Source organism: Coregonus clupeaformis, chromosome 19, assembly GCF_020615455.1.
Source record: "Coregonus clupeaformis isolate EN_2021a chromosome 19, ASM2061545v1, whole genome shotgun sequence".
Lineage (NCBI taxonomy): Eukaryota > Metazoa > Chordata > Actinopteri > Salmoniformes > Salmonidae > Coregonus > Coregonus clupeaformis.
In genome coordinates, this window is record NC_059210.1 from 35,238,945 (window position 1) to 35,253,722 (window position 14,778).

Here is a 14,778-nt window from a genome sequence, read left to right on the forward strand (position 1 = left end):
TGACACACCTGTATTTGGGGAGTTTCTCCCATTCTTCTCTGCAGATCCTCTCAAGCTCTGTCAGGTTGGATGGGGAGCGTCGCTGCACAGCTATTTTCAGGTCTCTCCAGAGATGTTCGATCAGGTTCAAGTCCAGGCTCTGGCTGGGCCACACAAGGACATTCAGAGACTTGTCCCGAAGCCACTCCTGCGTTGTATTGGCTGTGTGCTTAGGGTCGTTGTCCTGTTGGAAGGTGAACCTTTGCCCCAGTCTGAGGTCCTGGGCGCAAGGGAGCAGGTTTTCATCAAGGATCTCTCTGTACTTTGCTCTGTTCATCTTTCCCTCAATCCTTTTTTTTACCCCCTTTTTCTCCCCCAATTCCGTGCTATCCAATTGGTAGTTACAGTCTTGTCCCATCGCTGCAACTCCCGTACGGACATGGGAGAGGCGAAGGTCGAGAGTTGTGCATCCTCCGAAACACAACCCAACCGAGCCGCGCCGCGCCGCGCCGCACTGCTTCTTGACACAGTGCCCACTTAACCCGGAAGCCAGCCGCACCAATGTGTCGGAGGAAACACCGTACACCTGGCGACCGAGTCAGCGTGCAGCGTGCCCGGCCCGCCACAGGAGTCGCTAGTGCACGATGGGACAAGAACATCCCTGCCGGCCAAACCCTCCCCTACCCTGGACGATGCTGGGACAATTGTGCGCCACCCCATGGGTCTTCCGGTCGCGCCCGGCTGCGACAGAGCCTGGACTCGAACCAGGATCTCTAGTGGCACAGCTAGCACTGCGATGCAGTGACTTAGACCACTGCGCCACTCGGGAGGCCCCATCTTTCCCTCAATCCTGACTAGTCTCCCAGTCCCTGCCGCTGAAAAACATCCTCACAGCATGATGCTGCCACCACCATGTTTCACCGTAGGGATGGTGCCAGGTTTCCTCCAGACATGACGCTTAGCATTCAGGCCAAAGAGTTCAATCTTAGTTTCATCAGACCAGAGAATCTTGTTTCTGAGAGTCCTTTAGGTGCCTTTTGACAAACTCCAAGCGGGCTATCATGTACCTTTTACTGATGAGTGGCTTCCGTCTGGCCACTCTACCATAAAGGCCTGATTGGTGGAGTGATGCAGAGATGGATGTCCTTCTGGAAGGTTCTCCCATCTCCACAGAGGAACTCTGGAGCTCTGTCAGCGTGACCTTCAGGTTCTTGGTCACCTCCCTGACCAAGGACCTTCTCCCCCGATTGCTCAGTTTAGCCGGGCGGCCAGCTCTAGGAAGAGTCTTGGTGCTTCCAAACTTCTTCCATTTAAAAATGATGGAGTCCACTGTGTTCTTGGGGACCTTCAATGCTGTAAAACATTTTTGGTACCCTTCCCCAGATCTGTGCATCGACACAAACCTGTCTCGGAGCTCTACGGACAATTCCTTTGACCTCATGGCTTGGTTTTTGCTCTGACATGCAACCTTATATAGACAGGTGTGTCCCTTTCCAAATCATGTCCAATCAATTGAATTTACCACAGGTGGACTCCAATTAAGTTTTAGAAACATCTCAAGGATCACCAATGGAAACAGGATGCACCTGAGCTCAATTTTGAGTCTCATAGCAAAGGGTCTGAATACTTATGCAAATAAGGTATGTATTCTTTTTTTCTTATACATTTGCTAAAATTTCTAAAAACCTGTTTTCTCTTTGTCATTATGGGGCATTGTGTGTAGATTGATGAGGGGAAAAAATATTTCATCCATTTTAGAATAAGGTTGTAACGTAACAAAATGTGTAAAAAGTGAAGGGGTATGAATGCTTTCTGAATGCACTGTATGTGGAGAGGAAGGGGTGCTGGGGATAGGGAAAATATTTCAAGTTCTGCTGGATAGTCACAAAGAAAACTCTGAATCAACAGCCTAAAAAAAGGTATTCAACAGAAGTTTCAAACCAAACCACATTTAGTCCTCTTTCCCGATCAATGATGATATTTCAAAATCTTAGGGGGGACAATATCAGTTCTAGCAGTAGATTGACCCAGCCAGGACTTGGTGGTGTATGACAGAGTAAGTAGGTGATCGCTGGTGTCGTAGTGGGACCCCAAGCCATTCATTGTCGGTAAGAGAATGACCCAACAGGGGAGGACCAGCTTGTTTGTGTGGCTCCACAGGGGGAGAATATGAATTGAGGAGAGGGGGGGAAGTACTCCCTCAGCTGCCCTCATTGTCACAGGACAACAAAGAAAGAAAACAGGCTAGGGGGGAAGGGTGTTAATTAATAACTACAATACATAAATTCACACCCAACAGCCTCTGTCAGGTAGTTATCTACAGACTGCTCTAGTTAGGCTAGTTTAACTCCTCTTCGAACATTGAGCCATTTGTTTGTAGAAAGATATCCGGATATGTCTGTAAAGTTGACGAAACCCATATTGAGATACTGTGCCACAGGGTTGGAGTCAATTCCATTTCAATCCCAGTCAACCAAATTCCAATTCCAATTTTGAAAAGCATTGAAGAGAATTGGAATTGGAATTTCAGTATACTTCCTGAATTGACCTGAATTGAAATGGAATTGACCCCAACCCTGCTGTATCCAGGACCAGGCTCATGCTCTTACAGATACAGTATGTCTGCATATAACCAACTATGAACGTACAGTGCACTCGGAAAGTATTCAGACCCCTTCCCATTTTGTTATGTTACAGCCTTATTCTAAAATGGACTAAATAAATAAAACATCTCATCAATCTACACACAATACCCCATAATGACAAAGTGAAAACAGGTTTTTAGAAATTTTAGCAAATGTATTAAATATAAAAAACAGAAATAGCTTATTTACTGTTTATTAAGTATACAGACCCTTTGCTATGAGACTCGAAATTGAGCTCAAGTGCATCCTGTTTCCATTGATCATCCTTGAGATGTTTCTACAACTTGATTGTAGTCTACCTGTGGTAAATTCAATTGATTTGACATGATTTGGAAAGGCACACACCTGTCTATATAAGGTCCCACAGCTGACAGTGCATGTCAGAGCAAAAACCAAGCCATGAGGTCGAAGGAATTGTCCGTAGAGCTCAGAGTCAGGATTGTGTCGGCACAGATCTGAGGAAGGGTACCAAAAAATGTCTGCAGCATTGAAGGTCCCCAAGAACACAGTGGTCTCCATCATTCTTTAATGGAAGAAGTTTGGAACCACCAAGACTTTTGCTAGAGCTGGCCACCCGGTCAAAGGGGAGAAGAACCCGATGGTCACTCTGACAGAGCTCCAGAGTTCGTCTGTGTGTGGAGATGGGAGAACCTTCCAAAAGGACAACCATCGCTGCAGCACTCCACCAATCAGGCCTTTATGGTAGAGTGGCCAGATGGAAGCCACTCCTCAGTAAAAGGCACATGACAGCCCGCTTGGAGTTTGCCAAAAGGCACCTAAAGGACTCTCAGACCATGAGAAACAAGATTCTCTGATCTGATGAAACCAAGATTGAACTCTTTGGCCTGAATGCCAAGGTCACGTCTGGAGGAAACCTGGCACCATCCCTACCGTGAAGCATGGTGGTGGAAGAATCATGCTGTGGGGATGTTTTTCAGCGGCAGGGACTGGGAGACTAGTCAGGATCGAGGGAAAGATGAACGGAGCAAAGTACAGAGAGATCCTTGATGAAAACCTGCTCCCTTGCGCTCAGAACCTCAGACTGGGGCGAAGGTTCACCTTTCAACAGGACAACGACCCTAAGCACAGAGCCAAGACAACGCAGGAGTGGCTTCGGGACAAGTCTCTGAATGTCCTTGAGTGGCCCAGCCAGAGCCCGGACCTGAACCCGATCTAACATCTGTGGAGAAACCTGAAAATAGCTGTGCAGCGACGATCCCCATCCAACCTGACAGAGCTTGAGAGGATCTGCAGAGAAGAATGGCAGAAACTCCCCAAATACAGATGTGCCAAACTTGTAGCGACATACCCATGAAGACTCAAGGCTGTAATCGCTGCCAAAGGTGCTTCAACAAAGTACAGAGTTAAGGGTCTGAATACTTATGTAAATGTGATATTTCATTTTTGAATTTGTAACAAATTTGCAACAATTTATAAAAACCTGTTTTTTCTTTTGTATTGTGTGTAGATTGATGAGGGGAAAAAACTGTTTAATCCATTTTAGATTAAAAAAAAAAAAATCTTTATTTAACTAGGCAAGTCAGTTAAGAACAAATTCTTATTTACAATGATGGCCTACACCGGCCAAACTCGGACGACGCTGAGCCAATTGTGCGCCGCCCTATGGGACTCCCAATCACGTCCGGTTGTGATACAGCCTGGAATCGAACCAGGGAGTCTGTAGTGACGCCTCAAGCACTGAGATGCAGTGCCTTAGACCGCTGCGCCACTCGGGAGAATAAGGCTGTAACGTAACAAAATGTGGAAAAAGTCAAGAGGTCTGAATACTTTCCGAATGCACTGTAAGTAGGGGTACCCTAGTGCATTGTCACATTACTGTGTTGTTTTCAAAGGCTTATCAAAGCTTTACATTTTCTGAAAAATAACTAATATATATTTCCAGGAACAGGTCTCTCAGTGGGTGACCACAATAATTTCCAATGCCCATAAACATAAAAACCCTGCATAGAAAGCCCTGGGTCCAGAAATAATTGTATGTTGAGACCTTCCTGTTTAGTTACACAGGCCTAAACCAGATTGTCTTTCAAAACAATAGTACAATGCTCAAATAGAATCTCAATAATCCCTTCTGTTGTCTTTGTGAATATGACGGCCTCAACTCAACTCATCCCTGAACTTCAAATCGCCCCAAACAAAGACTAGCGTGTCCGTTCCCATGACAATCCTTTCAAAATCTGAACTCTGTATGGAGTTGGAGTGGGGTGGGGGGATAGTATGGGTGCCCTACTTGAATAACCTTTGACCTATTAGATTGAGGCCTGGAGGCTTATGAGGGCACTTCATCTGGGTTCATTATATCCTTATCCTACTGGTGCCCTAGTATCCTACTGTTGCCCAAACTATTGACCCCCCTGCCCTCTCCCCCACCCCACCACACGCCTCGTCACTTACCCCTCGGACAGGGACATGCATCATTCTATTATGTTATGATAACTCCACCTATCCAGGAAGCGCGCTTACCTTGTTGTAGTAGTGTAGCTGTACTCTATGCCACTGGCCATCACTGACCCCACCTAGGACAAAGGGTGATACCTTGGTTTTGACTTCTCCTACAGGGAAGGAAATAGGATATAGGAAACAGGAATGCGTTTAATCGACATGGAATCCACTCCAACTGAGTTTGGCCACTTTCATAGATACCTCCTCTAAGGAAGTTCACTCTATCTCACTTCTCATTCTTTCTTTAAAGTCACAACCCTGAGTATGTGTTTCACCCAATGGCAGCCCTGTCACTTGGTTTGGTATAAAGCTGAGGGATTGGGCTGTGGAAGACTAAGAAAAACACAACCTTTTGGACCTCTGTGGAGGTCTTTCAATATCGATGCTACTCATCCAGAACACAATTATAGTTAAATGGAAGGCAAGTTAATGATTGTTTTGCTAGTACCTCCATGGCATGAATTCCCTGCCAAACTCAACACACTAACACTGGGTGAACTGCATGATCACTGTTTACCCTCAATTTTCCCAGGTATCTGAGGGTTGGCTACATAAACTTTGACCCCTCCCTCAGTTGGTTAGAACCTCCCTGTTAATGAGATTTTGTATTTCACATAGAGGGGGGTAGGAGAGAGAAGTGAAGCAAAGAGAAGCAAAGGGAACAGAGGAAATTGAAGTCTGGCTATCTCTTCTCTGAACCCTTTATGTCCTCACCTGCTGAGAAGGTGAGCTGGATTTGTTCCTCGATGATCTCCAAGGCGATGAAGTCGTGCTTCTCGTTAAACCTTCCGTTATAAAGCAGTAGGACATTCCTCTCTCTGGTGGCAAACCTGCAGGTCATACAGGACCAAAGGTCACTTTGATTGTACAGTACAGTATATTATCAGCACATGAAGGCTATGAAGAGGAGGGAAATGTGCACAGGAGAGCTATTTAATGGAGCCATTTAATGGCCATTTAATTAGTCCACAGAGTGTAGAGATATCTCGTGAGGTAACGCGAGAACAATATCAGTTGTGTGCGGGGCCTAGGAAATGAGGGACAATAAGAGAGAAAAAGGGAAAATGGAAAGAAGAATCATATTGGACTATGGACAATGAGAGGAGCAAAATGGATTTGGAAAATGACAGAGGGAAGGAGGACTGGTGTGGACAGACATAGAACCAGGGATAGTACTGGAAGCCATGCCGCTGTGTGTCATTAACCAACTGACACTTAGTGGGTATGGGCACAGGAGTCAGAAGCAACATGACACAGGGCAGCGTGACAAGAAAATGATCAACAAAGCCAAAGGGCACTCTGGCTCCACGCATCACTTCTTGTTTTTATCTATGCCAGGGAAAGTGAGCTGGACACTAGAAAGAGATGTTTAACTACAGCCTTTATATATCCCACATCACTCCAGGCAGGGCAGCAGGCGCAATCAAACTCTCAAAGTATTTCAAAGAAAATGTATACTATTTGAACCCAGATCTGCATCTAACCACTGGATCAAATGGCTTGCTCTTCCTTTGTGATACGGAACGCAAATGTCATGGCTGATGTAGCAGCCCTGTGATTCAGCACTTCTGTGATTTGAGGTTCAGATGTGCCTAAACATGTCCAGTTGGTGAGACAATGACGACAGGGCGCTGCTTATTTGTGTTGCCATGGATACAGCCATTACTGCTTATTACAAAGGTGTTGTTTGTGTATCCAGACATGGCGCTAGATGTGTATGATATGGGTGTGTATAGATGGCTCAGTACTATGTCAAAAAAGCTCCAGGTGTTCGTGAGAGAACCAGAGGAAGACACAAATATACACCCACCAGAAAAAGTCACGCATACACACATACACACATTATTATACAGACATGTTATAAGATACATAGGTGTACTCACATGAAGGACACAGTGAAGTGGAACCTCTGTCGTAGCCCTCTAAAGGTGATGAAGGACTGGCCGGGGAAGCTGCGGGTGCTCATCTCACAGTAAGGCTTCTGGTACTCCCCCGGGGGGCACTGGCACACGAACCCCCCCACCAGGAGGTCCACACACCTGGCCCCGTTTTGACACACCCCCGGGACGCATCGGCCAGAGCGTGAGTTCACCTCACAATGCTCACCTGTAGGAAGGGAAGAACAGTACAGGTGAGCAGAAATATCTGCTGGGTATTTCCTCTAGAGACATAAGTTGGGGTAGGTGTGAAAGCAGTTACACATGTTCTCCTTTAAATCCTCCATTCAGGCTTTTATGTTATGATGTGTACAGGACAAAGCCCCCCAAATATGTTTTTTGTGAACAAGCTGAAACCAGGCAGGTTCACAACAGACACATCCCTCTCACAAGTTCAAATCCATTACCACACAACCTAAAAGCTAGTCTGAATGGACTCAGAGAGAGGGCGGTGGGGGCTCAACCCCCCTTCACAAGCATGTCAAAACACAGTGGATTGTCACAGCTTTGCTCTGTGACCCACACTGACACTGGCTCTTCACTGGAACCAAACGGCTTGTGGCATAATGACAACAGGACAATGGAGTGTCTTTGGACAAGCAGCAGGCCACCTCGGTGGTAAGACACCTGTCACGACCCACCAGCCACCCACCCTGATACTGTCCTGTCTGGTTAACTAGACCTGAGATGTGTTCCGGTGATGACAGCTTTCAAATGGACGCTGATGTCAGTAGTGATGACTTCACTCTGATTTGCTTTCCCTAACAGCTTGGGGTGACCGTTAAGGGGTCACATACTGAGCAGAAAGATAGCTGTCGATGAAAAAATAAGGAAAGGATGATGTATGGTTAAATCATATTTTGCATGAACAGGCTTTTATATTGAAGAGACAGAGAAGATAGACAGGAAGACAAGAGAAAAGTATGTGGAAAGTGTGGTGTGATTATGTCACCCTTTAAGGGTCAACATACATATTATGAAGGAGAGCACCAAAGAGTCAAGAGATGATTTTCCCATTGGTCAAAATGAACAATTGTCAACCCCACAAGGTCTTTGCATTCCAACGTGCCACTATCATATTTATGTCCAGCTCATAGTGTGGGGTGTTGTGTGTCGCAAATGATCCTGACACGATCTGGATAAAGAGAACACCTATGATTTACAGGGCAAGGAATTCCAGCGGGTAATGACCCAACTGCAAGACAGATAATCTCCGGTTTGAAGGGAATTACGAGGGATCTTTTTCCCGAAAGTGTGAGAAACCTGAGGCCAGCACTGTCAGGTCAACCATCATCACCCTCGTTATGACTTGAGATTACCTGGAGCTGGGCAAGAGCCTTCAAAGCATTGACGGCTAGAGTTTGATTAACAGGTAATAATCTCTCTGCAGAATCAGGGTTTTGGCTGTGGGCCGTGTCTTTAATATAGTGGGAATATTAAACCCTATAGACAGAGGTTCTGTGAAAGCAGATGAAAGTTCCTGATGTGGGTAGGCACATTTCTATCTAAGTACTAATGACAGGGAGAGGGGAAAGAAAGAAAAGAGTTGAACACAGAGTAAAAGGTGAAAGATTTTGATGTGAAAAATAGCAGGTTGAGAATGGCGTGAAAGAAAAAGAGTCAAGTAGGATACCAAAAAGTGGATAACAACACTCACCTGTGAAGTCCTCCGGACACTCGCAAAGGTACCCGCCTTCCCTGCTCCGGCACTTGCCGTTGTTCTGGCAGGGCCCTGAGTAGCACAGGTCAATCTCCGTCTCACAGTAGTCCCCCGTGAAGCCTGCTGGGCATCGGCAGCGCAGCCCCGTCACCGGTTGAATAGGCCTGAACAGCACCGTATCCGAGGACACGAAGGGCGCCGAGCTGTCGAACCTCAGCACTGACACACACTTCATGTAGTTCTCACAGGGCTCACGGAGGCAGATGTTATCGTCGAAAGGCAGCACACGCTGGCTGGACACCAGGGTGAGCAGAGTCCGGTTCAGGTAAATCTGCTCCTGCAGGGCTTCTGAGGGGAAAAATCTTCCAGTGGAGATGGTGCCCCCGGACCCCCCAACTTCGTTTCCCCCAGAAGGGCGCAGGGCGGAGAAGGTGACGTTGAGGATGCTCCCCTGGACGTGGGTGTCGTTCTGGATGTTAAAGACGAAGACACCGGTGCGGCTGGTGGACAGGACGGCCGCCACACCCTCCATGAAGTGGGCGAGGAGCGGCGACAGAAAGCGCTCCTGGGACATGTTTTCCAGGCGCACAGTGATGCTGTTGGTCAGCATCTCGTCGGTGATGATGGTGACACGCAGGGTGCAGAGGGCCATGACGCGGTGGACACCGTCTGGAATCAGAGACAACCAGGGTCAACCAGGGTCACAGAATAACACTTGCAAGATGCATTAAAGACACAAAGGTCATGTCATTCAACATTTAAAAATATTAAACCTAATTAGAAACAAAGCACTGCTTTTAACTTCTGCTGGTTTTTTACGCTTTAAAGTAAGGCTGTGGCTGCGAAATCGTAGCCACTAGCTACTGTTCCTGGAAAAATAACACTATTACTTTGACTGCCTGTCTGCCTCCTGCTTAGCCAATGTATGCAATGATGATGAAAAAAGAACATTCAATTGCTAATTAGACTGCGCATCTGTGCCTTGCTTTTGTTTGATATGCTAAATAGCTGCATACTAACTCCCCACTCAAGTTTTGCATTGTGGCGAAAAACCATCTGCCTTTTAACAACACAACTGCTATTTTGCTTCTTAATGATCATGCAAGTAGGCTACCTAGCTGTTCCACCTCTGGGCAGCCGAACGTTCTAGGATGCCGAGAGTGTATCCGGACTAGAACTCTGCTACCCGACCCGAGCCGGACGGGCCCCGACATTATACATCGGGTTAGGGCCGGGTAGGGCCTGTTTTTTCAACAATAACTAGGGTACAGGCAGGGCTCAGGTATCACTAAATTGATCACTAACATTTTGAATCTGCGCCATTTACTAGTGCTTTGCTGCGCAGTACAGTCATATCTGATTTAGATCATAACATGATGTCAGAAGTGCTTCAACCTCGTCAAGTATAAGACAGGATAGATTATTTCACTGAAAATAATAATGTTCCTTGAGTATTGTCAGAGTTTAGAGTGACGAAAAGTAGCTAACAGCTAACTGCTCTCTCATGTCTTGTCATTGAGCAGAGCAGCCCAAGCGGAGCCGTTGCTATGGATACTCACAGACCCAGAGCCGCCATTAGCAGAGTGCATGCCGAGCAAGCAGAGCGCAGGGAGAGAGTGACAGACAGAGAGGAGAAGCTAATAGATTTACTTTATTTCTTAATTTATTTCTAATTTCTGGTTTCTGGCAGGGCCGGGACTTAAATATGGCAGAAGCAATCGGGCCCAGGTAGGGTAGGGCCTGAATGACGCGGTCATTGGTAGGGCTCAGGCTTAAAATTAATGCTCGTGCAGGGCTCTAATCCGGACCGGAAACCAGAGTCTGACAATGGGCGAGTTCACTTGCATCGCCCCTCCTGAAAAAAGAACACAAAATGATGCTTATTAGCCTACTCTTCTGCAATAGTTTGAACATGTCGGCCATGTCTTCTGTGTACAACATGAAGTGCTACACCAGACAAAGGCGTTCATCGCCGATCAAGGAGGGGGAAGCGGCAGCGGAGCACTGAGCAGCAGCTAAGTAAACAGTGGAGTGAGATCAGCTACGTACAGTGCATTTGGAAAGTATTCAGAATCCTTCCCTTTTTCCACATTTTGTTACGTTACAGCCTTATTCTAAAATTGATTAAATGTCCTCATCAATACACACAATACCCCATAATGACAAAGCAAAAACAGGTTTTTAGAAATGTTTGCTAATTTATTACAAATAAAAAACAGAAATACCTTATTTACATAAGTATTCAGACCCTTTGCTATGAGACTCGAAATTGAGCTCAGGTGCATCCTGTTTCCATTGATCATCCTTGAGATGTTTCTACAACTTGACTGGAGTCCACCTGTTGTAAATTCAATTGATTGGACATGATTTGGAAAGGCACACACCTGTCTATATAAGGTCCCACAGTTGACATTGCATTTCAGAGCAAAAACCAAGCCATGAGGTTGAAGGAATTGTCCGTAGACTGTGTTGAGGCACAGATCTGGGGAAGGGTACCAAAAAATGTCTGCAGCATTGAAGGTCCCCAAGAACACAGTGGCCTCCATCATTCTTAAATGGAAGAAGTTTGGAACCACCAAGACTCTACCTAGAGCTGGCCGACCGGCCGAACTGAGCAATTGGGTGAGAAGGGCCTTGGTTAGGGAGGTGACCAAGAACCCGATGGTCACTCTGACAGAGCTCCAGAGATGGGAGAACCTTCCAAAAGGAAAACCATCTCTGCAGCACTTCACCAATCAGGCCTTTGTGGTGTAGTCATACCCAAGAAGACTCAAGGCTGTAATCGCTGCCAAAGGTGCTTCAACAAAGTACTGTGTAAAGGGTCTGAATACTTATGTAAATGTTATATTTCAATTTAATTATTTCTTTTTTTGTAACAACTTATAAAAACCTGTTTTTGCTTTGTCATTATGGGGTGTAGTGTGTAGATTGATGAGGGGAAAAAACTATTTAATCAATTTTAGAATAAGGCTGTAACGTAACAAAATGTGGAAAAAGGGAAGGGGTCTGAATACTTTCCGAATGCACTGTATACAGTCCTTCCAGTCATTTCTTCAACTGGTACCAGGGGACCTTCAGACGAGTCCTATGAGGCCTGTGGGCGTTCTAGAGCAATGTGTACGTGTTCGTGAGTCTCCCCTTTCCACAAAAGGGTCATATTAGTGTGTAACCCAAACAGTTCGGATGCTACAGAAGTTGGCAGATTGGCTGTACCGACTTAATACGAGTCCCAAGACTCTTGTGCGGGTCGTAGAGCAAAACGGAAACACCATCGTGTTCGTGAGTCTGAGCTTCTCCAGATGGGTCATAATAGTTTGTAGGCCAAACCATTCGGACGCTACAGACGATTTTGTGAGAAGACCGATTTTCGGGATGTCTCATGGTCTGACAAACACCACTCTAGCTCTGTCACTTTTCACCGCAGATTCAGAAGTGTGACATCGGTGGATGCGGTGGATTGAGACGCAGCCAATGCATAAAAGATATCTCTAGCTTAATCTGACAGATTTGTATGGGGATTTGTTTATTATGCTAATTCAATTTCCACAGGGGCGCGGACATCAAACGTATTAAACTGCAATATCTTGACAAACAGTGTTCAACTGACGCTTAATACTGAAAGCATTGTCTCACTCTAATACAGAGAGTTTGGGGATTTGGGATATAGCAAAGTAGGTGGAAGCACTGACAAATCCACTGTTGCAGCACTTTAACAATACAGTGCATGAATAAATGACATGGTGTAGTGTTCATTGTCAGAGTATCTGACAGACATATGTACCCCCCTTCCCCCAGTGGTGGTTGTCCCACTGGCTATCCTAAGTTGAATGCACCAATTTGTAAGTCGCTCTGGATAAGAGCATCTGCTAAATGACTTAAATGTAAATGTAAATGTATAGATATACCATAGTACTATTGGTAAGAGTTAAAGGACTATCCCTAAAACCAGTGGGTTGAAGAGGATCAAGACAATTATTTCCTTTGTTTGGTATGCTCTTTTCTCTCTCCCCTGATGGCTCTACACATTTGGCCTCTCTATCATGTGAACGCAGTGTGTTATAATTACCAAACAAAGAGGACAAGGTTTCCAGTCTGTTACACTGTCCTCTCACATACTGTCAACTCAGCCAGACACGCAGGGATAGACACAACAAGAGCCTCCCACTCCTCCTCACACACACGCACACACCCTTTCCTTATTAATATATTCACACATAATTGATATGCACATACATGCAGTATAAAATATGTACACACATACACACGCACACACACAAAGAGCGAGAAAGTTCTCAAGTAGCAGCTGGTTATACAAAGACAGCAGGATGCCAAGACGCACATAAAGGATTGCAGACAAAAGAGAGATTTTCAGTGCTTATGGCCTTGATATGCACCACACAATTACAATGAATGTGTATTTGTGTATATTAAGTATCTCACATCTGGGAAACTCTTCCTCAGTCCAAATCAAATGTTGTTCCTACCCCACCTAACAACTTAAAAATAAATGCTAAAGCAGGGAACAGGGTGAAGTCTACTTACGAAATGTACAGTGGCTGTGTTTCAAACGAGTGGCGCAGTGGTCTAAGGCACTGCATCTCAGTGCTTGAGGCATCACTACAGACCCCCTGGTTCGATTCCAGGATGTATCACAACCGGCCGTGATTGGGAGTCCCATAGGGCGACGCACAGTTGGACCAGCGTCGTCCGGGTTTGGCTGGTGTAGGCCGTCATTGTAAATAAGAATTTGTTCTTAACTGACTTGCCTAGTTAAATAAAGGTAAAACAAAATAAATAAAAATATAAAAGACACTCTTCCTCTTCCACTTATTCTTGCCTTATGCACTTGGAGGAATCCCCACGGCCATCTTTGTCGTCGGTCCAAACAATTAGCCAAGCAAGGGAAGTTGGTAAAGTAAGCCCCTCAGCCCTCCTTTGTGATCGAGTTTGCGAGTGTACAATTCTGTTCACTCCGGGGCCTGAAACGCCCCATAATTCAATTCGCAATGATTGTACATCCGCTATGAAAAGTCAGCCAAAACTTAAAACCAACATCAATATGGAGAAGTTAACGTACAAGTGTTAGTAAAAATGAACATCAATTAGTTAGAAATTGTGCTACTAATGCACATGACGACACAAACCTAATTGTAAAAGTAATGTTGTTTTTGTTTGGTTAGCTTTTGGAAACGTTAGCTAGCGTTAGGACTGTTGCGGTGACCGTATTACCGCCACACCGGCGGTCACGAGTCATGAACCATTTAGTCATGGTAATTAGGCTTCTCCACGCTCTGATGCTGCTCATGGTCATTAGTAGCCTACCAAACTTGCTAACTGCCTGGTACTCAGCACTCTATTGTCCCTCTAATCACACTGACATCAATGCAAATGTGATCGAAAATCGAATCAAACACTTCATGAGAGTCCATGAGCTCATGTTGCGCAACATTTCATTAGGCTATGCAATTGCGTGAGAAAACAGAGTGATGGCCTCTATTAAATAGAGGATGATCTCATCAGCTTTCTATAGGCTAGGCCTACTATATTTATTTCTCAACTTTCCTAATATTAAGCACATTGCTTATCTTTACAACAGGAGTATAGCCTACCTGGCTGGCATGAAAATGAATCACGGGAAAAGTGTCCTCCATCCGCTATTTAAGTGCGTAGATGACATGTATTTTTTCCCGCTGCCCCTGTTTTGAGACAGGTGCATGATAATGGTCCATTCTAAATCAAAACAAATTTCACACATATATTATTTAGTATATGTAAAGACAACATTAAATCAAGAATTGTCTGACGGGTGACAATATTAGCCTATCACTTGTGAATTATATATTATCACTTGTGAATGATGCCCAGCATAAGAAAAATGCTTTTTTTTGCAGACTTTTTCAAATGATAGTCACACACCTCATGTAGCCTAGCCCATAGGCCTATATATTTTGATAAGGCTATAACTGGCTCTAAAGTGTGAGCTTCAAGTTTGGGGAAGATAATTTTCACCATAAAAATGCACCTTTATAATAAAAGCATTACATGGGTAATCACATTTGCGTCACTTTTGATAATGGAACATTGCCGCTTATAGCCT

At 45.2% G+C, this 14,778-nt stretch overlaps 1 protein-coding gene across 1 annotated transcript in view; it reads right to left on the reverse strand.

The window, feature by feature from the left end:
• Window positions 1–14,778, reverse strand: part of LOC121532051 (cadherin EGF LAG seven-pass G-type receptor 1-like) — a 101,260-nt gene that overhangs the window by 37,014 nt on the left and 49,468 nt on the right. Inside the window, exons 2-5 of the mRNA XM_041837699.2 lie at window positions 8,679–9,350; window positions 6,968–7,190; window positions 5,799–5,914; window positions 5,106–5,194 (exon numbers count right to left, since the gene is read on the reverse strand). Of these exons, the coding sequence (XP_041693633.2) occupies window positions 5,106–5,194; window positions 5,799–5,914; window positions 6,968–7,190; window positions 8,679–9,350 (1,100 nt within the window). The remainder of the gene's footprint in view (window positions 1–5,105; window positions 5,195–5,798; window positions 5,915–6,967; window positions 7,191–8,678; window positions 9,351–14,778) is intronic.